This window comes from Crotalus tigris, unplaced genomic scaffold, assembly GCF_016545835.1.
Source record: "Crotalus tigris isolate CLP2741 ecotype Arizona unplaced genomic scaffold, ASM1654583v1 scf7180000018733.473104, whole genome shotgun sequence".
NCBI classification, from domain to species: Eukaryota; Metazoa; Chordata; class Lepidosauria; order Squamata; family Viperidae; genus Crotalus; species Crotalus tigris.
The window spans coordinates 60,211-86,547 of NW_024097173.1; the positions used below are offsets into that span (position 1 = coordinate 60,211).

At 41.3% G+C, this 26,337-nt stretch overlaps 1 protein-coding gene across 1 annotated transcript in view; it reads right to left on the reverse strand.

The window, feature by feature from the left end:
* Window positions 1–1,339: 1,339 nt before the first annotated feature.
* LOC120313606 (myosin-J heavy chain-like) overlaps window positions 1,340–26,337 on the reverse strand; it is a 34,424-nt gene continuing 9,426 nt past the window's right edge. The window contains exons 3-14 of the mRNA XM_039355687.1: window positions 23,389–23,478; window positions 23,011–23,070; window positions 21,475–21,588; window positions 20,448–20,501; window positions 17,818–17,882; window positions 16,476–16,613; window positions 13,659–13,784; window positions 12,128–12,265; window positions 7,888–9,265; window positions 5,460–5,500; window positions 3,077–3,151; window positions 1,340–1,364 (exon numbers count right to left, since the gene is read on the reverse strand). Of these exons, the coding sequence (XP_039211621.1) occupies window positions 1,340–1,364; window positions 3,077–3,151; window positions 5,460–5,500; window positions 7,888–9,265; window positions 12,128–12,265; window positions 13,659–13,784; window positions 16,476–16,613; window positions 17,818–17,882; window positions 20,448–20,501; window positions 21,475–21,588; window positions 23,011–23,070; window positions 23,389–23,478 (2,304 nt within the window). The remainder of the gene's footprint in view (window positions 1,365–3,076; window positions 3,152–5,459; window positions 5,501–7,887; window positions 9,266–12,127; window positions 12,266–13,658; window positions 13,785–16,475; window positions 16,614–17,817; window positions 17,883–20,447; window positions 20,502–21,474; window positions 21,589–23,010; window positions 23,071–23,388; window positions 23,479–26,337) is intronic.

Sequence of the window (26,337 nt, forward strand, 5' to 3'; positions counted from 1 at the left end):
AGTGCCGCCTATGCAAAGAAGCTGAAGAAACAGTGGACCACTTGGTAAGCTGTTGCAAGAAGATTGCACAAACTGATTACAAGCAGCGGCATGACAAAGTAGCAACAATGGTGCATTGGAAGATCTGCAAAAAATATCATTTGCCTGTAAGCAAAAACTGGTGGGATCATAAAATAGAGAAAGTTATAGAAAATGATAAAATTAAACTGCTCTGGGACTTCAGAATTCAAACAGACAAGCACCTGCAACATAACACCCCAGACTTAACAATTGTCGATAAGAAAGACAAAAAAGTCTGGATAGTGGACGTGGCAGTGCCTGGAGATAGCAGAATAGAAGAGAAAGAACTGGAGAAGATAACAAAATACAAAGACCTACAAATAGAAATAGAAAGACTGTGGCAAAAGCAAGCAAGGGTAGTACCAATAGTCATAGGCTCCTTGGGTGCAATCCCAAAACAACTGGAGCACCACTTGAACACCATTGGCATTGACAAATTCGCTATTAGTCAATTGCAAAAGGCGGCCTTATTAGGAACTGCTTCCATCCTGCGACGATATCTGTAATACCATCAAACATCCACATCTGCCTATCCCAGGTCCTGGGTAAGGACTCGATGGGTAGACAAAATGCCAAATCCAGTCTGAACATCTGGCTGACTGTGCGATGATCGATAATAATAATAATGTGACGATGCATGTAATACCATCAAACATCCACATCTGCCTATCCCAGGTCCTGGGTAAGGACTCGATAGGTAGACAAAATGCCAAATCCCATCTGAACATCTGGCTATGTGATGATCCGTAATAATAATAATAATAATAAAGTTGGAAGGGACCGTAGAGGTCATCAAGTCCAACCCCCTGCTCAAGCCGGTAACCCCAGGGCTTTTTTTGTCATAGAACACCCAGAATGGAACCTTGTAGGGTAGGCAAGGCGGGTTGTATAACGTGTGAGTTCTGGCACCTTTTTTTTTTTTTTTTTACAAAAAAAAGCACTGAGTAACCCTATACCATTTCGGACAAATGGCTGTCCAATCTCTTCTTAAAAACTTCCAGTGTTGGAGCATTCACCGCTTCAAACAGTCACTAATTTTGTCAGTGATTACTGGTCGAGTTTTTAAACTAATCCCAAATCCATTCCTTCAGCCAGATACAGTCCTACCTTGCTACTCGACTGCTTAAAAACTCATAGAATTTGTTACTCAATGCATTGTTAATGTATAAATTTTCCTACGGTACTCATTTGCTTGCTACATGACATGCAAGCTAGAACATATCAATGTCAGCTGTCTTGTGACTCACAACCCAAAACAAAGTTTGACGCATTAGTCACATTATTGGTACTTGTCATTTTTAATACTAGTTGTGCCTCACGGAACCCATTAATGACAAGAACTAAGATACCACTGTATTTGGTGGCAGCTTGTCTGAGATCTCACTTTGCTTGAGACTACTTGATAAGCTAACAGTGATGACTATTTAACTTTGATGGTTATCTTCCTGCACTCAGCCATCCAACTGCCATTCACCTAATTCCTAGTTCACAAACATCTCTTTGTTCCTAGTGAGTTCTGCTCTCTATGACTAGGCTATCACAGGTGACATGGGTTGCATCCAATTTTGGTCTATCCTTTGTCTATCTGTACTTGGCATTTTGGGGTAGATCTTGCTCATTCTTTGGCCCCTTCTTTCCTTCCTTCCTTCCTTCCCTCCCTCTCTCCCTTCCTTTCTCCATTCCTCCTCCCTCCCTCCTCCTCCTCTCCTTCCTTCCTCCCTCCCTTCCCTCTCTCCCTTCCTTTCTCCATTCCTCCTCCCTTCCTTCCTTCCCTCCCTCTCTCCCTTTCTTTCTCCATTCCTCCTCCTCTCCTTCCTTCCTCCCTCCCTTCCCTCTCTCCCTTCCTTTCTCCATTCCTCTTCCCTTCCTTCCCTCCCTCTCTCCCTTTCTTTCCCCATTCCTCCTCCCTCACTCCCTCCTCCTCCCCTTCCTTCCTCCCTCCCTTCCTTCCCTCTCTCCCTTTCTTTCTCCATTCCTCCTCCCCTTCCTTCCTTCCTTCCCTCCCTCCCTCCCTTTCTCCATTCCTCCTCCCCTTCCATCCTCACTCCCTCCCTTCCTTCCCTCTCCCTTTCTTTCTTCATTCCTCTTCCCCTTCCTTCCTTCCCTCCCTCCCTTCCTTTCTCCCGTTTTCTCCATTCCTCCTCCCTCACTCCCCCTTCTCCCCTTCCTTCCTCCCTCCCTCCCTTCCCTCTCTCCCTTTCTTTCTCCATTCCTCCTCCCCTTCCTTCCTTCCCTCCCTCCCTTCCGTTCTCCATTCCTCCTCCCTCACTCCCTCCCCTCCTCCCTTTCCTTCCTCCCATCCTCCCTTCCTTCCTCCCTCCCTCCCTCTCCTCTCCTTTTTCCTCCATGTCTTTGCTTCCTTGTTTCCTTCCCATTCCACAAATTTAAAGAGGCACCGGTCGTCAGTCGAGGACTACTCAACTGGTACAGCACCGTTTGCAGAATGGGACTTTTGGCGGGCTCAGCAGGGCAGAGACAGCCTGGACAATTCCTATTGGCTTTTGAAAGCCAGTAGAATTAGACTCTATTCAAGAGAGTCTATTCTACTGGCTTTCAAAAGCCAATAGAATAAAAGGGAGTAGCACAGCTAAGGAAAAGAGGGGGGGGAATGGCGGACTGCGTTTGGCGACCCCCGTGAAATGGTCGTTCGACCCCAAATGGGGTACCAATTCACAGGTTGAGAACCACTGTTTTAAAGGATAGTATCATTTACAAAATGTTTAGAGGGAAGGGAAGGATACTCAAATCAGGCAAATTAAATCTATCTGATTATGGGCTATATTGATTAGAACAGTGATTCTCAACCTCTCTAATGCCGTGACCCCATAATACAGTTCCCCATGTTGTGGTGACCCCCAAGTGGGTGTGGCCACCCATAAGAGGGAGTAGGACAGCTAGGAAAAAAGGGAAAAAATGGCGGACAGCATGGTTTGGTGACCCCCGTGAAATGGTCATTCGACCCCAAATGGGGTCCCGACCCACAGGTTGAGAACCACTGGATTAGAATAAGACATACCTGCATCGGGAGGAGCCACTTGGAACAACTACCAAACTGTTGGGGAAAATAGAAAAGTTTGGAGAAGTGGCAGGCCTGAAAATAAATAGAGAAAAGACTAAAGTATTAACAAAGAACTTAACAGATAAACAGAAAAGTCAACTTACAAAAAAGACAAACTTGTAAATAGTTAAAAAAAGTTAAGTACCTAGGAATCTACTTAACAACAAGATGTATAACATTAAAAGAAGACAACTATGAAAGAGCCGAGGTGGCGCAGCAGTTAGAGTGCAGTATTGCAGGCCACTTTAGCTGACTGTGTTCAGCAGGTCAGCGGTTCAAATCTCACCGGCTCAAGGTTGACTCAGCCTTCCATCCTTCCGGGGTATGTAAAATGAGGACCCAGATTGTTGGGGGCAATGTAAATATATATATACATTGCTTACTGGTGTACACCGCTTAGAGAGTGCTTGCACTTAAAGTGGTATATAAGTCTCATAAATAAATAAATAAATAAATAAATAAATAAATAAAACAAATAACATTGGATTTGGAAAGTGTAAAAATCTTCAACTGTCATTGTTAGGAAGAATACCTACAGTGAAAATGAATATTTTACCAAAAACATTCTTCTTATTCCAAACGATTCCTGTAAAATTGGGAAAGGTCTTTTTTGATGATACAATACTGAGATTTATTTGGCAAGGGAAGAAAGCATGAATTAAAGTAAAAATGCTACAAGAAGCTAAAGATAGTGGAGGATTTGGACTCCCGGACTGGAGAATATATTATCAAGCAGCTATCCTACCGTGGCTTAAAGAATGGATGAGAAATAAAAGACTATTGTACCTAGAGGGGCATGACCTACAAACTGGCTGACATGCCTTCCTATGTACAGGAAAAATAAAACACATAGATACTTTCAAAATCACTTTATAAGAAATGTACTTCTTTTAGAATGGGAAAGAATAAAGGAAAAAAATTATATTAAACTACCTGAATGGTTTTCAACAATGGAAGCTTTTGCTTACCCAAATTTAATTAACTATGACAAAATCGTGACGTATAAATATATCTTGGATAATGAAGGAAAATTGAAAGATATACAAGATTTACAACAACAAGGTATTGACTTAGCATAGTGGCCATATTTGCAAATTCAAATGAAATATGAAAAAGATGTAAAGACAACAGGATTTTATAAAGAACAGATAGAATTCGATCAAATATTGTTAAAAAGATGAAAATTTGATTAAGAAACTTTATAGATTTCTGCTAAACTTGAAGATGGAAGAAGAACAAGTAAAAGAAACAATGATAGCATGGGCAAAAAACTTCGGATATTCTATAGATTTGGAAGACTGGCAAAAATTATGGGATGGAAATATTAAATTGACTAAAGCAGTCCCATATAAGGAAAATCTGTATAAAATGTTTTGTAGATGGCATATGACACCAGTAAGATTAGCAAAAATGTTTAAAAATACTTCGAACAATTGCTGGAAATGCAAACAAAGGCCAGGTACTTACTATCATATCTGGTGGATATGCCCTAAAGCAAAAAGGGTTTGGGCTAAGATACATACATGGTTGGAAAAGATGATCAAAAGACAGATAGAATTTAAACCAGAACTGTTTTTGTTAGGAATATTAGAATCCAATTATGAGGAGAATGAATATTTAATATTGCATGTACTGACAGCAGCGAGAATAGTATTTGCCCAATACTGGAAAAATGAAAACTTACCAACAAGAGGTTTTAATTAAGAAAATCTTAGAATGTGCAGAAATGGATAGATTGACTTCAGAGATTAAAGAGAATGAAGATTCAGTTTACTTTAAAACATGGGATAATTTTTACCAATGGTTAGGAAAACGAACTAGCGAGAAATGAATGTGATATGTTATTTTGAATATATATTAGTAAGAAGAATGATATGCGTTGACCAACTGATACTGTTTATGATTATCGTTTATCATATTTACTATAGCTATTTACCACTGTATCAATTATTGTTAACTTAACATACGTACCCAGACAATAGTCTGTTTGCTAAAGATTGAAAATGTTATTGGGGGATAACTTCAATGTTGATCCCAACCCTGTCCTAATCCCAATCCTGATCCTAACCCTACCCCAGGGGTAGGGCACCTTGGCTCTTTTATGACTCATGGACTTCAACTTCCAGAATTCCTCAGCCAGCATGGCTCAGCTTGGAAACCTCTCCCTTTCCCCTCAGTATGGCTGGCTCAGGAATTCTGGGAGTGAAGTCCACAAGTCATAAAAGAGCCAAGGTGGCCTACCCATGCCCTACCCTAAACCTTAATCCCTATCCCGATCCTATTTTATCCCCAACCCTATAAAACTTAATAAAATCTTTTAAAAAAAAAAAAAAAGACATACCTGTACCGGGAGGTCTCCTTTCCTAGGATCTTCCTGACAACCTGGAAGACACGATAGGGAAATAACAAAGCAAACTATATATGAATATATTTCAAGGTGCATATTTTACATTAATAATTATATTGATTGTAAACTCATGGCCTAAACTGCAGGATCGTAACAAATAATTTAATTTCTCAGGTTTTGCTTATCAGTCTCCAGATCACCTGCTACCCAATTCATTTTTTCAGATAAATTTTCTTTTTAAAAAAACAATCTGGTATCACATTTTCCAGCTAGCAAATGTTATTAAAAGGCTGAATTTTTTTAAATGTGTTCTTCAGAAAAGCTTATTCCTGACTCCCAGTACAGCTCTCCTTCTACAATGTCCAATATTTTTTGCAATTTTTGTGAATCTTCCCAGGTAAAAGCAATATGCAAGTTATATACAAATAGCATTATTCTCTGAAATGCAAGACTTTAAAAAAGAAATGCTAGATTATACTGATTAGCAAAATGACCTGTTTTACTTCAAATTCCTCAGATACATTTTTGTATTATTAAGTCTCTACATTCAAACTGTTTTTATCTTAAGATCAACAATAGTAGTTGAATTTATCCCCACTTTTTTTTCTCTCTCTCTTTCTAAATCAGCCTTTTTCAACCTTTTTACCTGGAAAAATCATTGAAACAATATTCAAGTCCTTTACAGAGTCTATTTCCTGAGAGATACTTCATTGGGAAACCCTCTCTAAAAATATTATATCTACAATTGGCATTGCAAAGTGCGCAAAGTTAAAAAATCATATATGTTTATGAACTCTCATGAAATGCCTAGCGCAGAGATCTCCAGCCTTTTGGGCACTAGGGACCGATTCCATGGAGAAAGGTTTTTCTATGGACCGGAGAGTGTGTGGTTTTGTGTGCTACCTGCATCCCACAGATGGGGCTTTGCTTGTTTGTGCGGACTGGTTGCTGGCATGCCATGGCCCGGTACCAGTCCACGGACAGGGGTTGGGGACCCCTGCCCTATTGGCCTCTTGTACAATCCCGTTTGACAAAGGCCGATCTAAATGATCAGCTGTGGGGCAACAACTGTGACTCTCTGGCATAGAGAGAGATTCTGTTGTGATTCTGTGCCAGGCTGTGATCCCAGTAGTTGAGTCTGGAGAATCAGAGGAGGAGGAGAGGTCTGGAGAGCATCAGAGTCAGAGGGAGGCTCTGATGAGCTGCAGGACTTACAAACTAATGAACAGGCTGATCCTTCCTCTCGTGATCAAGCTGAGAGCCAGCTGTGCTGGGAAGCTGAGTCGGACTCGGAGGAAGCACAGCTGCAAGACCTCAGAGATGCTCGTAAATGTAGACAGATCACACGAGTAGGATAGAGGGAGGCAATGGGGCGACTCCAGGGGAGGAGAAGGAGAAAGCAGTGAGAAGCCATGCCTTGGGGGCTGCGTAACAAAAAGGAAATGTGTAGGCAGGGCTGGTTGCTGGAGATAACTGTTTGCAAAGAACTTCAGAGTCAAGAGATCATGGTCTGTTTATTTTGTCTGTGAGTTATTTCCTGTTTGACTCGTGCTCCGTTTTGCTTTTGGACAAGGTCTCCATTGGAAAAGTGTTCTGTTGCTTTTGTTTTCTGGGCAAATTATCAGTCTGTTTCAAATAAAAGGGTTTATTTTCCAGTCTACTGTTAAACGAGGGGTTGTCTTTGTGAAGTAACAAGGACGTACGTAGGCTGGGACAGAACAGATTCACAATGTCCTTTACAGGCTTTCTTTGCTGAGAGATAAAGCTTCCCAGTAGCCAAATGGAGGCATCTGAAGCTGGTGTTTCCAACATTCCTACCACTCCTAACAAAAAGAGAAACTGCTCTTCCTAAATGAAAGGTTTCCCACCCTGACAGGCCTCATGAGTTCAAGGTTTGAAAGAGAAAGATGCAGCATTTATACTGAGACCTCTGGTGAGGAATACAGGTAGTGTATTCATTTAGCAACTGTTTAGAGTTACAACTGCACTGAAAAAAAGTGACTTATGATTGCTTTTCTCGTTACAGCATCCCTGTGGCCACGTGATCAAAATTTGGATGCTTGGCCACTGACTCACATTTATGACAGTTGCATTGTCCTGGGATCACGTGATCCCCTTTTGCAATCTTATAAGCAAAGTCAATGGGGAAACCAGGTTCACTTAAAACTGTTATAAACTTAACAACTGCAGGGATTCGCTTAATAACAGTGGAAAGAAAGGTTGTAAAATGGGGCAAATTCACAAGAAACGTTTCCCTTAGCAACAGAAATGTCGGGCTCAATTATGGTTGTTAAGTCGAGGATTACCTGTAAATCAGGGATTCTTGTTCCTCATTTTTGAGTATTAAATAGTCCACCCACTGATAGTAAATATTTATGTTACATTAAATATCATCTATTAAGCATTTATGCTCTTCATATACCTGTTTTTCTTGGGAAGGAATTCCTTGGGAAACGAATTTTCTCCTCCACTTTTCAGGATCTGTTCTTCCTGTCATCTCTTTAAATCTTTCCTCCTGCAGACCTTGGATGGATGCTTCCAACCATTCCTCCACGCTCAGATGGGATGCTCCAGGCCCTCCCTCTTGAAAGTGATTTAGGGATCTCCCAAGCCACTCCTTCACAGGTTGCCTGAATTCCTCAGGACATCCTTCCTGGATATTTTGTATGGATTCCTGAAGCCATTCCTCCAGACTGTTCCTGGCTCCCTCTGGGGATTCTCGTCTGAGTTTTCTCAAAGATGCTCGTAGCCATCCTTGCAACCCTGTTCTGGATGCAGTTGACCCCAGCTCTCTGGAGCTTTCTAAAGAGTCTTGGAGCCATTCATTACTTAAGCTTCGTTCAGAGGAGGCAAGGTCTACCCTAATCACTCTCTCCCTGCTCTCTTCCGCACTTTCTCTTCTTGCTATGTTTAAATCCTGGATGCCCTTAATAGATTCTTCGTTCAAATCCTGGATGCCCTTAATAGATGCTTCCAGCCATTCCTGAATACCTAGATAAGTTGCTCCAGGTCCTTCGTCTTCAAGATTATTTATCGTTGTTTGAAGCCATTCTTTGACATCTTGATTGTCCACTTCAGAACTTTCCTCTTCCAGGCTTCTCAAGGAATCTTGTAGCCATTCTTCGAGAACTGGCCTAGCTTCACTAGAAGATAAGAGTCTTTCTAAGGATCCTTGAAGCCATTTCAGTGTGTTCTCCACAGGTCCTTCAGAATGCAACTTCTTGAGGTTCTCTATTGATCTTTCAAGCCATCCCTTTCTTAGACTGCTTCGAGGCTCTGTCTCGGACGTTTTTAGATCCTGAATGCCTTGAATGGACGCCTCAAGCCATTCCTGCACGTTCATATGGGATGTTTCTGGACCTTCTTCCTGAAGTTGATTTATGGACATCTCCAGCCAATCGCTCACATCTTCCTTGGATGCTTCAGGAGATTCCTTCTGAAGATTTATCAGAGATCCTTTAAGCCATTCTGCCAGGCTGCGTCTTGATGCTTTATCAGAAACCTCTTTTAGGTTTTTCAGAGATTCCTGAAGCCACCCCAGTGTGTTTTCTCTGGATTCTTTGGACTTTTTGGCTTTCAGGTTTTCTAGAGAAGCTTTAAGCCAGCCCTTCTTTAGCGTGTTTTCCAGGAATTGAGGTTTCAGCTTTTCCAGACTTTCTTTCTTATCTTCTGGCTTTGTAACTTCTGCACTTGTTTGCCAGATACTCACACAGCATGTTTTGTGCTCTCTACACAAAAGTGATATTAACTCATCTCTGCACAACAATGTCCTAGAGCAGTCGTTTCTCAGTTTTCTCTCTCTAGAAAAATCAGAAGTTTAGATGGGCAGCTGCATCATCAACAAAATATTCTTAGCAAACTATAATGAGAACTGCTTGTTGTCAGGAAAGTCTTACTCCAAAAGCACATTTTGGGGGGGGGAGAGCAGCGGAGAAAGTGGGGAGTTTAAAAGACCTATCCCAGTGATGGCGAACCTTTTAGAGACCGAGTGCCCAAACTGCAACCCAAAACCCACTTATGTATCATCGGGTGCAGGGTGGGCATGGCCCATTGAGTGGGTGTGGCCCATTGGGTGGGCGTGGCTGCGATGGTAATGGCAGACTTGGTGGGACTAAAAAGTTCAATCAATCAATTCCAACTTGCGAGATCCCGCGAGAAGTTGAAATTGATGGATTAATTGAACCTTTTTTTTTTTTTTTTGCACATGTGGCAGAAGCCTAAAGCGAAAAGATTGTATAAAACCTAGCTGAAGGCTAGGACTGGGGCGACGACACGCGTGCCCACAGTGAGGGCTCTGCGTGCCACCTGTGGCACACGTGCCATAGGTTCGTCACCACGGACCTATCCTATACATATCTTTTGAAAAATCCCATTCAGTCCCGTGAGACTTACTCCTAATTATGCAGATAACATATTACAATGGTAATGAACCATAATTATTTTTTTTCTCTTCTACTTTTCATGTGGAAGAGGAATATTACATTTGTGCTGGACCAGTGTGTAACCATCTGGCCAGAGCGTATAGCTAGCTTAGAAAACTGTGTGTAGAGCAAGAGCATTTTAAGGGTTAAAAAGCTGTCTCCTTAAGAGATGGACTTCTGGGAAATGTAGTTTAGTTGTTACCTGGTTATATCTGTGTTCTAATTGGCCATTGGGAGATTCTTGTGATTTATTACCAGATATCCTGTTACGTGCCAGGTTTTATTATCTCTCTGCATGAATCCTAGCCTCGTGACTAGGCTAGGAGCTCCATATCAGCATGTGAGATTTACGTAGAATGGGGAAATCCATTATTCCTTTACCTATGAGATGGGTCCAGATTACAACCTACATTCTTGAAGAACTTCTACAATAACTATGAGTTAATGTCTTGAGGATGCCTGGAACAAAAGTAATTTTGTATGACTTGTCTATTGAGTTTATGCTGCCTGTTTCAAGTGGAATCCAGCAACCTTCTCTGCATGGGACAGGAAAACTTTCAATATTTGATCAATCGTTGAAGAGTGTTCTGTGTAGCATTCAGCAAATAAGAATGTGACATTGACCTAAAACAGTGATGGCAAACCTTTTAGAGACTGAGTGCCCAAACTGCAACCCAAAACCCACTTATGCATCGTTGAGTGCCGGATGGGTGTGGCCCATTGGGTGGGCGTGGCCCATTGGGTGGGCGTGGCCCATTGGGTGGGCGTGGCTGCAGTGGTAATGGCAGACTTGGTGGGACTAAAAAGTTCAATCAATCAATTCCAACTTTGCAAGATCTTTTTTTTTCCCATGAGAAATTGGAATTGACTGATTGAACCTTTTTTTTGTTTTGCACAAGGCGGCAGAGGCCTAAACTGAAAAGGTTTTATACAACCCAGCTGAAGGCCTAGGACTGGGGCTATGGCGCGCGGGCTCACAGAGAGGGCTCTGAGTGCCGCCTCTGGCACCCATGCCACAGGTTCGCCACCACTAACCTAAAACATCCATTGTCATTTTAGCTATATATTCATAAGAGAATTTGATTTTAACTGTACACAAACCTATTAATGTTACTAAATAAGTTTATGCATAGGCACAATGATAACAATATCATTATACAAACTAACTTTTTGGAGTCTTTTAGACTTTTTTTATTTTACAGAATTATAGATATTTATAGTGTGGGAAGACAGCAGCCCCCCCCCAGAGAAAGAAATATTTTGAGAATATTAAAAAGGCAGAATATTATATTTCCCCAAAGGATCTTAAAGGCAGAAAAGCAGGCCTAGTTTTTTTAATAGCCACAGGCAGAGGCCAACTCCGTAAAAATGCAGATTTGATAATCCCATTCAGAAAATCTGAGTCCCCATTCATGAACAAATACTACCAGGCAGAAGCCCATTTAAGACAGGATCTTTCGAAATCCCTTGAAGCAAGATTTGATAGCTAACAACAGCAGAGTGATAGGATTAGAACCAGCAATCCCTCACCCAAAAATCCAACACAGGTCATAGCCACCAGCCACAGCCCCAAAGAAGCAGGACATGACCTTTAGGATATAATAGGATTAACCCAACACTATCAGAATACCAAAAGGGCACACTCAAAAGCTCAGGTCAATGTTCATGCCACAGGAACAGGAAGAATCTCAAACACAAAAGCCCAAGAAGGTATAAAAACCCACAACTCCCAACTCCATGTGGTCAGCTGCTCCAGAACCACACTTCTGAGGGGTTCTGCAACTCAGTAAACTAGAATCTTCTTTCTAAAGCAGTCTCCATTTTGTTTATTCCCAGCTTGGATTGGACCCTGAAAATTTTTCTTTCAACAATACAATAAGAATAAGGCTGTGTAGCTTGTCTGATTTGGCCAGTGGTCCTAAAATGAAGGTCTCTAACGAGAGAATTATTATGAGGGAGGAGACGAGAGCAACCCCCAGACCACATACAAAGATGACCCACAATTTTGCAGCTTGCAGATCCACTGGGAATCGTGTCTGTTTTCCCCCCAGTGATCTATGGAAGGAATGAAATGGAAGTTTAAATCATTTATTTAAAAACACCTCTTATTTCCCTCCAGTAGTTGTTCCAGGCAATGGAATTCAACCCAGAAGATTATATGATATATGCTCAGGTGAGGGAGCTAAATAGAATGTAATTGAAATTCTGGAAGGTCACATTTGCTATCAAAACATTTCTCACCTGCTTAGTTTTTCGTCAAAATATTCACAGAGTTGTTGTTTCTCTCCTCGCAGTTTGAGATCGATTCGTACAAGCTCCTTGTTCTCAAATTGGAGCTTATCTCTGTCTGACAACAGGTCACAAATTAAACTCTGCTGTCTGCAAAATAGCATGACCAGGCTGAAATTAGCCCCCTTGGGTTTTTTTTCCCCCTTGAATAATCAAACTTGTTTAATTTTTTTTAAGTTAAAAACAATTAACATTACCCTATGCTGCATTCATGTGTGTGAAAGGGATGAGAGGGGAGGAAGAAGTACGGAGGAAGTAGGATGGTTAGAGGAGAAGGGGAGGGGAAGAGAGTAGGAGGGGGGGAGAGAAAGAGGAGGGAAGTGGGGAAGGATTAGAGAGGGTGGACGCAGCCTGGGGGGAATGGGCAGGTGGTACCAATGGTTAGGAATTTAATAGTATTTTATATGAATAAATGGAAAATAAAAACTTTTTTAAAATAAAAATACCTCTCACTTCCCCCAACGTTGTTCCATCTAGGTCACAGGTCGGCAACCTGCGGCTCCGGAGCCGCATGCGGCTCTTTGGGCCTTCCCCTGCGGCTCCCAGCCTCCTCTGCCTTTGCAGAGAGAGACAGAGACAGAGAGAGGAATTGCGCTTCCCTGCTTCTCTCTCTCTCTCTCTCTCTCTCTCTCTCTCTCTCTCTCTCTCTGTGTGTGTGTGTGTGTGTATAAAAAAAAAGAGAGTGCACTCACAGTGTTCTCCGAGGAGCTGAAAAGCTTACTGGGCGGAGCTCTTCCCTTTGCTGCATCTCTGCAGGAAGCAGGAAGGGCAGGAGAGAGCTAGCTAGCCCAGCTAGGCTGACTCAGGAATTCTGGGAGTTGAAGTCCATGAGTCATAAAAGAGACGAGGTTGCCTACCCCTGATCTTGTTGGACAACAGCCTGAAGCTTGTTAGGTGAGCAGCAGATAGGAGAGGGGGGGAGAGAAAGAGAGAGAGAGAAAGAGAGAGAGGGGGAGAGAGAGAGAGAGAGAAAGAAAGAGAGCGGGGGAAGAGGAGTGGCAGACCAAGGGCAGATAGAGAGAGAGAGAGAGAGAGAGAGAGAGACCCTTTTGACATCTAAAATGAAGATAACACTGCATATATCCTTTTTTTACCTGTGTGTGTGTGTGTGTGTGTGTGTGTGTGTGTGTGTGTATATATATATATATATATACACATACATATACATATATATATACACACACACACATACATACATACACACACACAAACACACACACACAAACACACACACACCTATAATAAAGGTAAAAAAGGATATATGCAGTGTTATCTTGATTTTAGATATCAAAATGGTTTTGCGGCTCCCAGTGTTTTGTTTTTGGTGGGAAACGGGTCCAAGTGGCTCTTTAAGTGTTTTGGGTTGCCTACCCCTGATCTAGGTAATGGAATTGAACACAAAACAGTGTATAATGTATATCCAGGGGAGAGAGCTAAAGAGAATTTAATAGGAAAATAGGGTTGCTATCTAAAAATTTCTCACCTGCTCAGCTCTTTCTCAACATGTTCACAGAATCGCTGTTTTTCACCACATATTCTCAGAAGTTCCTTGTTCTCGTGGTCAAGTTTTTCTCTGTCCACCAAGAGATTTGAAATTATCGTTGTCTTTCTGTAAATTATGAATATCACAGTGAAATTATTTTTTTACTTGCATCAGGTTTTTTTAAATTAAAAAAAATATTAAAAATACCTTCATGTATGTGTGTGTTTTTATATATATATTGATATATTTAGGTATTTGGTTATTCGGGTTTTCTCCCGCATAAAATTGGAAGTGTCTTGGTGACGTTTCGACGAAGTCCCATTCTTCATCTTCGGGCTGGTGTTTTCGGCTTCGTGCTTCTAGGAGCAATGTTCATTTGTCCAAAATGGTGTAGAGCAGTGGTTCTCAACCTGTGGGTTGGGATCCCATTTGAGGTCGAACGACCATTTCACGGGGGTCACCAAACAACGCAGTCCGCTATTTTTTTCCCCTTTTCCTTAGCTGTGCTACTCCCTTTTATTCTATTGGCTTTTGAAAGCCAATAGAATAGACTCTCTTGAATAGAGTCTAATTCTATTGGCTTTCAAAAGCCGATAGGAATTGTCCAGGCTGTCTCTGCCCTGCTGAGCCCGCCAAAAGTCCCATTCTGCAAACGGTACTGCACCAGTTGAGTAGTCCTCGACTTACGACCGGTTGAGTAGTCCTCGACTTACGACCGGTTGGGAGTCGCGGCATTAAAAAGGTTGAGAACCACTGGTGTAGGGTTTCCTGCCTGAGCAGGGGGTTGGACTAGATGACCTCCAAGGTCCCTTCCAACTTTACTACTATTATTATTATTATTAACAAATCAGTAAATTTTCCCCGACTTTAGCTATACCTCCATAATATTGTCAAGGGATTTGATTTAACTACTTCAATATTATGGTGAATATCACTATATTTGTAAGAATTTGATTATTTAAAGACAACAATTTTTATTTAAGCATTACTTAATCTATTTATGCAACCATGAGGTCTTTAGACTTGATGGCAGATAATCCATCAAGATAATAAACAGCAAATTATTACAAAATAGTCTTCACTAGTGATTCTGGAAAGGATATCTAAAATATTTGTGAGGTGTATATATGTCATTACAATTAGAATATTTATATCTTACTTTTTAATATACAGTTATTTACTCCAAGATTACCACAGATGGGGACTGCAGCCAAGAAATTAAAAGACGCTTGCTCCTGGGGAGGAAAGCTATGGCAAATCTAGACAGCATACTAAAAAGCAGAAACATCACCCTGCCAACAAAAGTGTGTATAGTCAAGGCCATGGTTTTCCCAGTTGCAATTTACGGCTGTGAAAGTTGGACTATAATAAAGGCTGAGCGCCAAAGAATTGAGGCCTTTGAACTATGGTGCTGGAGAAGAGTCCTGCGAGTCCCTTGGACTGCAAGGCGATCAAACCGGTCAGTCCTAGAAGAGATCAACCCCGACTGTTCTTTGGAAGGCCAGATCCTGAAGTTGAAACTCAAGTACTTTGGCCACCTAATGAGAAGGAAGGACTCACTGGAGAAGAGCCTGATGCTGGGAAAGATGAAGGGCAAGAGAAGAAGGGGACAACAGAGAATGAGGTGGCTGGATGGAGTCACTGAAGCAGTAGGCCTGAGCTTAAAAGGACACCAGAAGATGGTAGAGGACAGGAAGACCTGGAGGAATGTTGACCCTGGGGTCGCGATGGGTCGGACACAACTTCACAACTAACAACAACAACACTCTAATTATATATTTATTATAATTTATTCTCTCAATTGTAATGGATTATATAATATGAAGTATCCTCTACTCAGATACACAAATAATGGTGAACACATACCGTATCCACACAGATGAAATTTCTTTTAATTTAACTTATTTCAGTAGGAATTATTTGAGAGATTAAGGTCTTCCCTTAAAATTTCTAGAATATTCAGTTATTCAGTTTGATTTGCATTTAATCTCGATATCATAAGGCAAACTTTGATACAGTTATGACCATAATTGAGCCCAAAATTTCTGTTGCTAAGTGAGACATTTGTTAAGTGAGTTTTCCCCCATTTTTTGACCTTTCTTGCCACAGTTGTTAAGTGAATCACTGCGCTTGTTAAATTTGTAACATGGTTATTAAGTGAATCTGGATTTCCCATCGACTTTGCTTATCACAGTGGTTCTCAACCTTTTTAATGCCGCGACCTCCAACCAGTTGTAAGTCGAGGACTACTCAACCGGTCGTAAATCGAGGACTACTCAACTGGTGCAGCACCGTTTGCAGAATGGGACTTTTGGCGGGCTCAGCAGGGCAAAGACAGCCTGGACAATTCCTAGTGGCTTTTGAAAGCCAATAGAATTAGACTCTATTCAAGAGAGTCTATTCTATTGGCTTTCAAAAGCCAAATAGAATAAAAGGGAGCAGCACAGCTAAGGAAAAGGGGGAAAAAATGGCGGACTGCGTTGTTTGGCGACCCCCGTGAGATGGTCGTTCAACCCCAAATGGGGTCCCGACCCACAGGTTGAGAACCACTGGCTTATCAGAAGTTTTCAAAAGGGGATCACGTGACCCTGGGAGACTGTGACCATCATAAATATGAGCCAGTGTCTGAATTTTGATCATGTGACCACAGGGATGCTGCAATGGCTCTAATTATGAAAAAGTCACTTTTTTCAGTACCTTTGTAACTTTGAATGAACTGATGTAAGTCGAGGACTTCCTGTACATTTTATAATGTATATCCAGGGGAGGGAGCTAAAGAGAATTTAATATAAAGGTTGTTTTTTAAACATTTCTCACCTGCTCAGTTCCTCTTCAAACTGTTCACTGAGTTGCTGTTTCTCTCCTCGCAATTGGAATCTGATATTTACAAGCTCCTTGTTCTCATGGTGGAACTTTTCTCTTTCCAACAACAGATGTGAAATTATCGTTGACTTCCTATAAATTATGAAGGCCACAAATGAAATTAGTTCCCTTGTTTTTTTTTACCTGAATCAGCAAACCTTTTTCAATTAAAAATATTAAAAACGCCTTCATATACATGTTTATGTATTTGTGTGTGTGTGTGTGCGCGCGCGCGTGGGTGTGCATGCATGCACTTGTATTGACATCTGCTGAAATTTCTTTTAATTTAACTTATTCCAGTATGATTTATTTCAGAAATTGAAGCCTTGCCTTAAAACTCCTAGGATGTCCAATCATTCAGTTTGGATTTAATCTACCGTATTTTCCGGCGTATAAGGCGACCCAACATATAAGACGACCCCCGGCTTCGGCACTTATTTCCATGCCTAGAAAGTCGTCTTATATGCTGGAAACTACCGTAATTTCCAGCATATAAGACGACTCAGCATATAAGACAACCTCCAACTTCGGCGCCGATTTCCACACTTTAGAAAGTCGTCTTATATGCTGGAAAATACGGTAGTTATCAATACTGAAATCTGATGAAATTTCTTTTAAGCTAATTTATTTATATGACTTATTTGAGAAATTGAAGCCTTCCCTTAAAACAGTGGTTCTCAACCTTTTTAATGCCGCGACCCTCAACCGGTCGTAAGTCGAGGACTACTCAACCGGTCGTAAGTCGAGGACTACTCAACTGGTGCAGCACCGTTTGCAGAATGGGACTTTTGGCGGGCTCAGCAGGGCAGAGACAGCCTGGACAATTCCTATTGGCTTTTGAAAGCCAATAGAATTAGACTCTATTCAAGAGAGTCTATTCTATTGGCTTTCAAAGCCAATAGAATAAAAGGGAGTAGCACAGCTAAGGAAAAGGGGGGAAAAAATGGTGGACTGCGTTGTTTGGCGACCCCCGTGAAATGGTCGTTCGACCCCAAATGGGGTCCCGACCCACAGGTTGAGAACCCCTGCCTTAAAACTCCTTGGATGTTCAATCATTCAGTTTGGATTTAATCTAGTTATCAGTACTAAAATTTGATTTTTTTTTTAATCTAACTTGTTTCGGTGTGACTTATTTGAGAAATTGAAGATTCTTTAAAACTCCTGGGATATTCAATAATATCAAAATAAACTCAAATTTGGTACAAGGAATATAAGGAATGCAACACAAAAAAGGGGAAAATTCTGGGCAATTGAAAGTGTATCACATAAAGGCATTTATGACTATGCCAAGACTTACTTAAAATCCAGGTCCTTCGCCTTCTTCAGCTCCTCTTCCAGGAATTTCATTTTCATCTGAAGAGTCTGGAAAAGTCAAAATATATTACAAGTGAAGTGTGTGTGTGTGTGTGTGTGTGTGTGTGTGTGTGTGTGTGTGTATGCGCGTGTGCACGCGCATGTGTATTTCACCTCTTATTGCAACATGAAATATTTTTCAGGCTATAAGCTCAATATTAAAACAATAATTAATTTTTGGGTAAAGTAGAATTATCTTATTTGATTTCCTGTCTTATCTACCTGGGAAGGCTGACAGTCTATGACAGTGATGGCGAACCTTTTAGAGACTGAGTGCCCAAACTGCAACCCAAAACCCACTTATGGATGGTTGGGTGCCGAGTGGGTGTGGCCCATTGGGTGGGTGTGGCCAATTGGGTGGATGTGGCCCATTGGGTGGGCATGGCTGCAGTGGTAACAGCAGACTGGGTGGGACTAAAAAGTTCAATCAATCAATTCCAACTTTGCAAGATCTTTTTTTTTCCCCATGAGAAATTGGAATTGACTGATTGAACCTTTTTTTTTTTTTGCACACGGTGGCAGAGGCCTAAAGCAAAAATGTTTTATAAAACCCAACTGAAGGCCTAGGACTGGGGTGACGGTGTGCGTGCCCACAGAGAGGGCTCTGAGTGCCACCTCTGGCACCCGTGCCATAGGTTCGCCACCACTGGTCTATGATGGTTAGATTCCAACTAAGCCCTCTCCTAAGAAATCAGTATGTTTTGCCAAAACAAACTCTCTTGACCCAACAAAGAATAACATCTACAGATAGTAATTTGTAGAGGTGCAGCATCGTAATGTCAATAAGAATGCAATCATTTTAATTAATGCAGAAAATTCTTAAAGTGAACATAAAGATTAAACCAGAAACATTCCTTCCAGGTCTAATGGAAAGAGAACTGGGGAAAAAAATTGGAACTCTGATTTTATATAGAGTGATGGCAGCAATATTGCTCTATGCACAAAAGTGGAAAGATGCCTTGATTCCTACCATGGACAAATGGCTACAAAAGCTGATGGAGTTAGCAGAGATGGCCAGATTGATTGTGCTGGTAAAAGAAAAGAATATAAGTCCTTTTGGAAACCGCTTCTGGACTTTTCTTGAGGTGTAAAAAAATAATATTATGATTTTGGGTTTTACCGATTAGATTTGCAGATACAGAAATGGCTAGTGGATACTACTAGAGAAGTGTAAAAAGTTGAGATTTGATTTTAATGTCTGGTTTTACTGCAACAGAGTGGAAGTCAGTGACTTTTGTTTCTTCCCCCCCCCTTCTTCACACCCTTTTTGTTTTCCTTTTTTCTACTGTTGACCTCTACTATTTGCTTTTGTTTTTTCACATTTTAAGTTATAAATGAATAAAACTAATAATAATAAAAAATGCAATAATTTTACAGTTGGGGAGAAAAATGTGGCCCATCTCTGCACTCCCTATTTTTTTCTAGTACGGTTCTTTGTCTTAAAACTGGGATGGGATTAGGCAGCCTCAAACTGAGAGGGTTAATCATAGAGTGTTGTTGTAATTGCCATTTTAATTAAGTGCCTCACTCAGTTTACAGAGAAGGGCATATTGTTTTGCACCACAAAAAAGCTGCACAGTTCTGAAATCACAGACTGATTTCTGGGGTTTCCTCAATTATCATGGGGAACAGGATCACATTTCTTTTCAAAAATACACTATAGAATAGAATAGAGTAGGGTAGGGTAGGGTAGAGTAGAGTAGAATAGAAAATAGAATATAATAGAACAGAAAAATAATAGAATAGAATAGAACAGAAATAGAACAGAATAGAATAGAATAGAATAGAATAGAATAGAATAGAATAGAATAGAATAGAATAGAATAGAATAGAATAGAAAATAGAATAGAATAAGAAATAGGAATAGAATAGAGTAGAGTAGAATAGAATAGAAAATAGAATAGAATAGAACAGAAAAATAATAGAATAGAATAGAATAGAATAGAATAGAATAGAATAGAATAGAATAGAATAGAATAGAATAGAATAGAATAGAATAGAACAGAATAAGAAATAGGAATAGAATAGAGTAGAGTAGAAAATAGAATAGAATATAATAGAATAGAATAAGAAATAGGAATAGAGTAGAGTAGAGTAGAGTAGAGTAGAGTAGAGTAGAGTAGAGTAGAGTAGAGTAGAATAGAAGCTGGAAGGGACCTTGGAGGTCTTCTAATCCAGCCCCTGATCAAGCAGGAGAACATATACCGTCTCAGACAAGTGACTGTCTAGTCTCTTCTTAAAAACCTCCAGTGATGGAGCGCCCACGATTTCTGGAGGCGAGCCGTTCCATTGGTTAATTGTCCTCAGTGTCAGGAAGTTTCTCCTTAATTCCAGGTTGCTTCTCTCTTTGTTCAGTTCAGGTTGGAGTTTGATTTCATTTGCAAGGACATCAAAATAACCTAACCATAAGTAGTCATATTTTGAGATGAGATTGGACATTTAGGAAGAGATTCGGCAACCGTTTATCTAAAATGTTGTAGGGTTTCCAGCTTGAGGAGAGGGTTGGACTAGAAACTTCCCAGGTCCCTTCCAAATGTTATTCTGTTCATGGTTAATGTCTTGTATATGATATACCTCAATCACTCTCTTTTGTTCCATCAAAAGTCTTTGCATTACAAGGCATTCTTCCTGCAAAGTTGGCAAAATACACCATTTTAAAATGACAAACTGACTATCAGCAATTAAAGACACTAATTTTTCTCACACCTTTATTGGGGGAGGGGGCAATGTTAACCACTGTTTCTTCATCCTCAGACTTCAGGTGCCAACTGATACCTCTGCTGTTTAAATTCTGCACACTTGCCTGGGAGTACACATCACTGAATAAAACAGGATTTATTTTGATATTGTTCTGTCTGTACTGACATCGGCACTTAATTCACATTTGGGAATTGCAATCTTTCTCACATAATTTATTTTTTTCCCTCTTTTATCTCCAACTTTTTACATCCATGGAAAGCAGAATAAACTTAGAGAAAGTCTAGTGCTGCCCCAGTGATTTTCAGTGTTGAGATATGTAGATGTGCATCTGTCTGGACTGGCTAGCTCTTCCCAGCCTCCCATAATGGTTGCTTAGAAAGAAGAATTAAGACTCCCTAGTGCAGGGGTCTTCAAACTTGGCCCTTTTATGACTTGTGGACTTCAACTCCCAGAATTCCTCAGCCAGCGTGTCTGGCTGAGGAATTCTGGGAGTTGAAGTCCACAAGTCATAAAAGGGCCAAGTTTGAAAACCTCTTCTTGTGGATTTTAACTTCCAGAATTCCTCAGCCAGGCACGCTAGCTGAGGAATTCTGGGAGTTGAAGTCCACAAGTCATAAAAGGGCCAAGTTTGAAAACCCCTTCTTGTGGACTTCAACTCCCAGAATTCCTCAGCCAGGCACGCTAGCTGAGGAATTCTGGCAGTTGAAGACCACAAGTCATAAAAGGGCCGAGTTTGAAGACCCCTGCTTGTGGACTCCTTGCAGGAAACCTGGCTAATAGATCATGCCCACCAAAAATGGGACACATTTCCTTTCTAAAAACCAACCACTCACTTGTGAAACCTCTTTGCATTTCTTGATAACATATACTCAACCAATTCCTCAGAAGACTGATTGCTGACCTGGTGGCCACGCTTGGTGAAACGTAAATCATGATCTGCCTCTTTCTCACCGAAATCATATGTGGTGGAATTTTCCAAATGCTTGGGAAACTGACAGCTGCGTGATGTATATAGCTGAAAAGCAATTAAAGTCATAAGGATCAATTAAATAGGCTAGTAAGCATAATGAAATGTTGATTTTGCAAGTGGACGCTGCCCCTGTTAAATGTTTCATTATTGGTTTTGACGTCTTTGTTGTCCTACAGATTTAGAAATAGACATATCAGAATTATCAGATTTATTTCCTCTGTCACTTTCCCAGCAGGTAGTAAGGGGGCACCAACCAGAATTGAGATCAGATTTACTATGCAAGTTAATCATTTTTGATAAATGAGGATAGAATAGAATAGAGCTGGAAGGGACCTTGGAGGTCTTCTAGTCCAGCCTCCCACTTAAGAAGGAGAACCTATACCATCTCAGACAAGTGACTGTCTAGCCTCTTCTTAAAAATCTCCAGTGATGGCGCACCCATGATTTCTGGAGGCAGGCTGTTCCACTGGTTAATTGTCCTCACTGTCAGGAAGTTTCTCCTTAGTTCTAGGTTGCTTCTCTCCTTGATTACTTTCCATCCATTGTTTCTTGTCTTGCTTTCTGGTGCTTTGGAGAATAATTTGACTCCCTCTTCTTTGTGGCAGCCCCTCAGATACTGGAACGCTGCTATCATGTCTCCCCTACTTCTTCTTTTCTTCAGACTAGCCAAACCCAAGTCCCACAGCCGTTCTTCCTATGTTTTAGTCTCTAAGCCTTTGATCATCTTAGTTACTCTTCTCTGAATTTTTTTCCAAACTCTCAACATCTTTTTTGGGATATGGTGACCAAAATTGGCTGGATATATTTTATATATGGATATAAAATTGGATATATGAGGATAACCTAACTAGTACATGACTTAGAAATGATAAGTAACTAAAACATTGGGGAGGGAACCACACATTTTTTCCCAAAAAAAAAAAAATACTTTCCATTTTGGCACCTTAAGTACAGACTCTGAATTAATTTGCAAGGAAATACAGGTAGACCTCGACTTACAACCATTCATTTAGTGAGCGTTCAAAGTTACAACTTCATTCTAAAAAAATGACTTATGACTGTTTTTCACACTTACGACCATTGTGGTATTCCCATGGTCATGTGATCAAAATTCAGATGTTTGGCAACTGGTTCATATTTATGACAGCTGCAGTGTCCTGGAGTCACGTGATCCCCTTTTGTGACCTTCTGATAAGCGGAGTCATTGGGGGAAGCCAGATTCACTTAACAACCATGTTACTAGATTCACTTAACAACCATGTTACCAGATTCACTTAACAACTGTGGCAAGAAAGGTCATTAAATGGGGTAAAACTCATTAACAAATTTTCATTTAGCAACAGAAATTTTGGGCTCAGTTGTGGTCATAAGTTGAGGACTTCCTGTAAAGATAACCCAACCAAGAGGAGTCATATTTATTTTCATTCTTAATGTTTTGTATACAGACTGCCACTATATATTCCATACCTCAGCAAGTCTCCTTTCTGCTACTGAAGTTGTTATTTTGGGAAGCCTTGATAGTTCTTCCTGCATCATTAACATAATACATTATTTTAAAAAGATAAACTTACTGTTAGCAATTAAAAACACTAATTTTTTTAAATAATGTTTTGTTTGGGAAGGAGGGGTTGATATTAACCATTGTTTCTCGATCCTTAAATCTTAAGTGCCAACAGATATCTCTGGCATCTAAACTCTGTATACTTGCCTGAAAATATACACTACTAAATAAAAGAAGTTTGTCTGTCTGTCTGTCTATCTGTCTATCTCTCTGTCTTCTACACTGATGCCAGCTTTTAATTCAGACTCTGTAGCTGTGACCCATGAACAAAAAGTTTTTCCTACCTCTTCTTGGAGACGCTTCATAGCATTTCTCATTCTTCGCTTGAAATTGCCTTCCATCACTATATAATGATGTATAATGATGATTGGCGGCTAGAAGATAAAATAATAGGTGAGGGATATAATTAACATTTCTTTTGGGAAATCAGAATAGAGATTTGGAGAGACAGTATCCAGAACAACCCATAATATATTAAATGTATTTGTCCTCCAGTTCATTTAATCTGAATGATCCCTTAGAACAGGGGTCCTCAACCGTGGCAAATTCTGGGAGTTGAAGTCCACAAGTCTTAAAGTTGCCAAAGTTGAGGACCCCTGATTTATAAGGCCAACTTATAATTTCAAATAGCATTAAAAAAATAAGCAAAAGTGTCCTAGAGGAACTGGAGAAATAGTTACAATAATGAAAAATGCAGTACCTTTTTTGTGAAGTAAGGTGACCAACTTTTTTACAGTGAAAAGGAGGACACAAATAAATTGAAGAAAAAAATATTGTAAATAAAAGAAGCATTTTATTCACTGCAACAATAATACAGACAACTTGCATGTGCAAAGTTTGCAAGCCGGTGTTTTGGCGCGCTCAGCAGCAATTCCTATTGGCTTTCAAAAGCCAATAGCAGGAGTAGCACAGCACATGAAAAAGTTGAAAAAAAAAACATCAAAAAAAGGTGGGCCAGAGGTAGGCCACCTTGTCTCTTTCTAGAACACCATTCTAAGCGTTCTATGAGAAAAAAAAAGTCCTGCAGATTAGTCTTCAAATATCAAAAAAGAGGACATGTAGGAGGACACTTTTCAAGGGAGGACAGAACTTACAAAAGGAGGATTGTCCTCCCTAAAGGAGGACGGTTGGTCACCTAGGAAGACGGTTGGTCACCTTAGAAGTCATATAAGATCACAACTGTATCAATAAAAATTGCAAAGGTTATGAGAGGCTTCATATCAAAAAGAAACTTCGTATCAAAAAGAAGAGGGAAAGAAGTAAGTTGGTTAGAGGGTGGGTGCGATTTGAGGGGAAACGGGTGGGCAATACCAAAAGTGGTGTGTATCAATTTGTTTTATTTTTTATCTGAAGTATTTTTAAGATTGTAATGTATTGTAAAATTGAAAATAAAAACTTTTCTTAAAAAAAACTCAACTATTGCTCATCCCAGCATTTCTCCCCCCACCCAAAGTTTTATCAGAACAGAAGCCTCTTTAGTGTTCTACATTCATCCTACAATTTATCTGCCAATGGGGATTGACAACCAGAGTTTTACATGTCTGCCATCCAATCTGGAGGTGAAAATTAAATGCTGAAAGCAAAAATGTAGTAAAGTCTTGATGAACTGCAAAGCAGAGCTCCAGTCTCAGTCTCCTTTATTTCCAGGAATGTTTCTGTTGAGTCCGTGGCGGGAAAACAGACACGAGAAGCAGCTGGAGTTCTCAGTTTCTTTTATTCAGCGTTCAGCTTACAGAAGATGGCTTCAGCCTCAGCCCAAACGCCTCGCAGCCTCCTATATAGGCAACTCCCGGGTAAATGGGTTACTTTTCCCGCGCATGCGCACGGCGCTGGCGACAGCCTGTCTGGTCCCGGGCAGTCTTGCACCTGCCCGGGACTGCCTGCAAACGCCCGAGCCGTTTGCAAAGGCTCGGGACATAACACCCCTTTCCCCCGGGCTAAAACTACTACCAACATACAACATTTATTTTATACGACAATTTGCTCCCCAGTGCTCCCACTGTTTACTGGCTTTTGCCTTGCCAGCAATGTTATGTAATCTTCTAGGTACTTAGGAGATTTCTTTGCTCTCTGTGACCTTCTTAGCTGTGGGTTACTGGCATAAGTCCCCTGACTGGAGGGAGGCGTGAGCCTGTTCTCTCTATTGTGCCCTGGTGTCTTCCAAGGACTGTGCCCCGATGCCTGGCCTGCTTGCTTGCCCACCGGGCTCGTCAGGCCAGGGCTTCTGTTGCTTTGTGACCTGGTTGACCTACCTAGCTGTAGACCCTCAGGCCCCTTGAAGTGATAGCCACTGCTGGGCGTCTCTGTAGAACCTCCTAGGTCAGTCCAAGACCTGTCAGGAGGCTGTCCATTCCCTGAACCCCATTCTGTGCTCGGGCTCGTGTGGGTTTCTGTACTTTCCCAAAACTCAGGTGTTCCCTGATTTGTGCTAGGGGTGTTGTAGTCGGGACTTGGTTCCTCGACTAGCTCTGTGTATGTTTGACCCTCTGTAGGATTTGGGGTAAGGTCAGGCCAACTTTGGGGATTGTGTGCCAGCTCTCTTGCGGGGAATGATTTGTTGGGATGCCCCCGGGTATCCTCCGTGACTGGAGTGCTGTGTGACGTGTGTGGAAAGTGAGTATGCCCCCGGGGTGACTCCCTGGCTGGAGTAGGCGTGAGTGCCTGTTGTGTGGGTAAGCTCCATGACTTCCTTTTCGGAGCAATTGCGGAATCTTGGGACGGGCCGTTTGTGGCTCCCTCAGTGGAGATGGGCAGTAACTCTTGCCCTTCCCTTTGCTCCAAAGGGTCCCCCTCCCCCCCTGGAAAAGACCCAGGAGTCTCATCAGAAAAGTCTCGCCTAGAGCGAAGTTGGTCGATGTGCCGACGCAGGACACGACCGTTGTCCAGGGCAACCTCGTAGGAGAGAGGACCTGTGATCCTGGACACAGAAGCGGGGACCCATGTATGACCAGGCCCGTAATTGCGAGCCCAAACCGGGGCACCCACAAGTAGTTGTCTAGGTGCCCTAGGATGTGAGGTAGATGAAGGCAGTCTGTCCGGATGCAACCGGTCAAGTCTAGTAGTAAGTTGGCGCCCCCAACGAAGTTCAGCTGGACTTCTCCCTGTAGAAGTGGACGGTGTGGTGCGATAAGAAAGGAGAAAGTCAGCCAACCTGTGATGCCAGTCCCCGTAGGTGAGTCTCTTCAAGGCGTCCTTTGCGATGCGCACCATGCGTTCAGCCATACCGTTGGTGG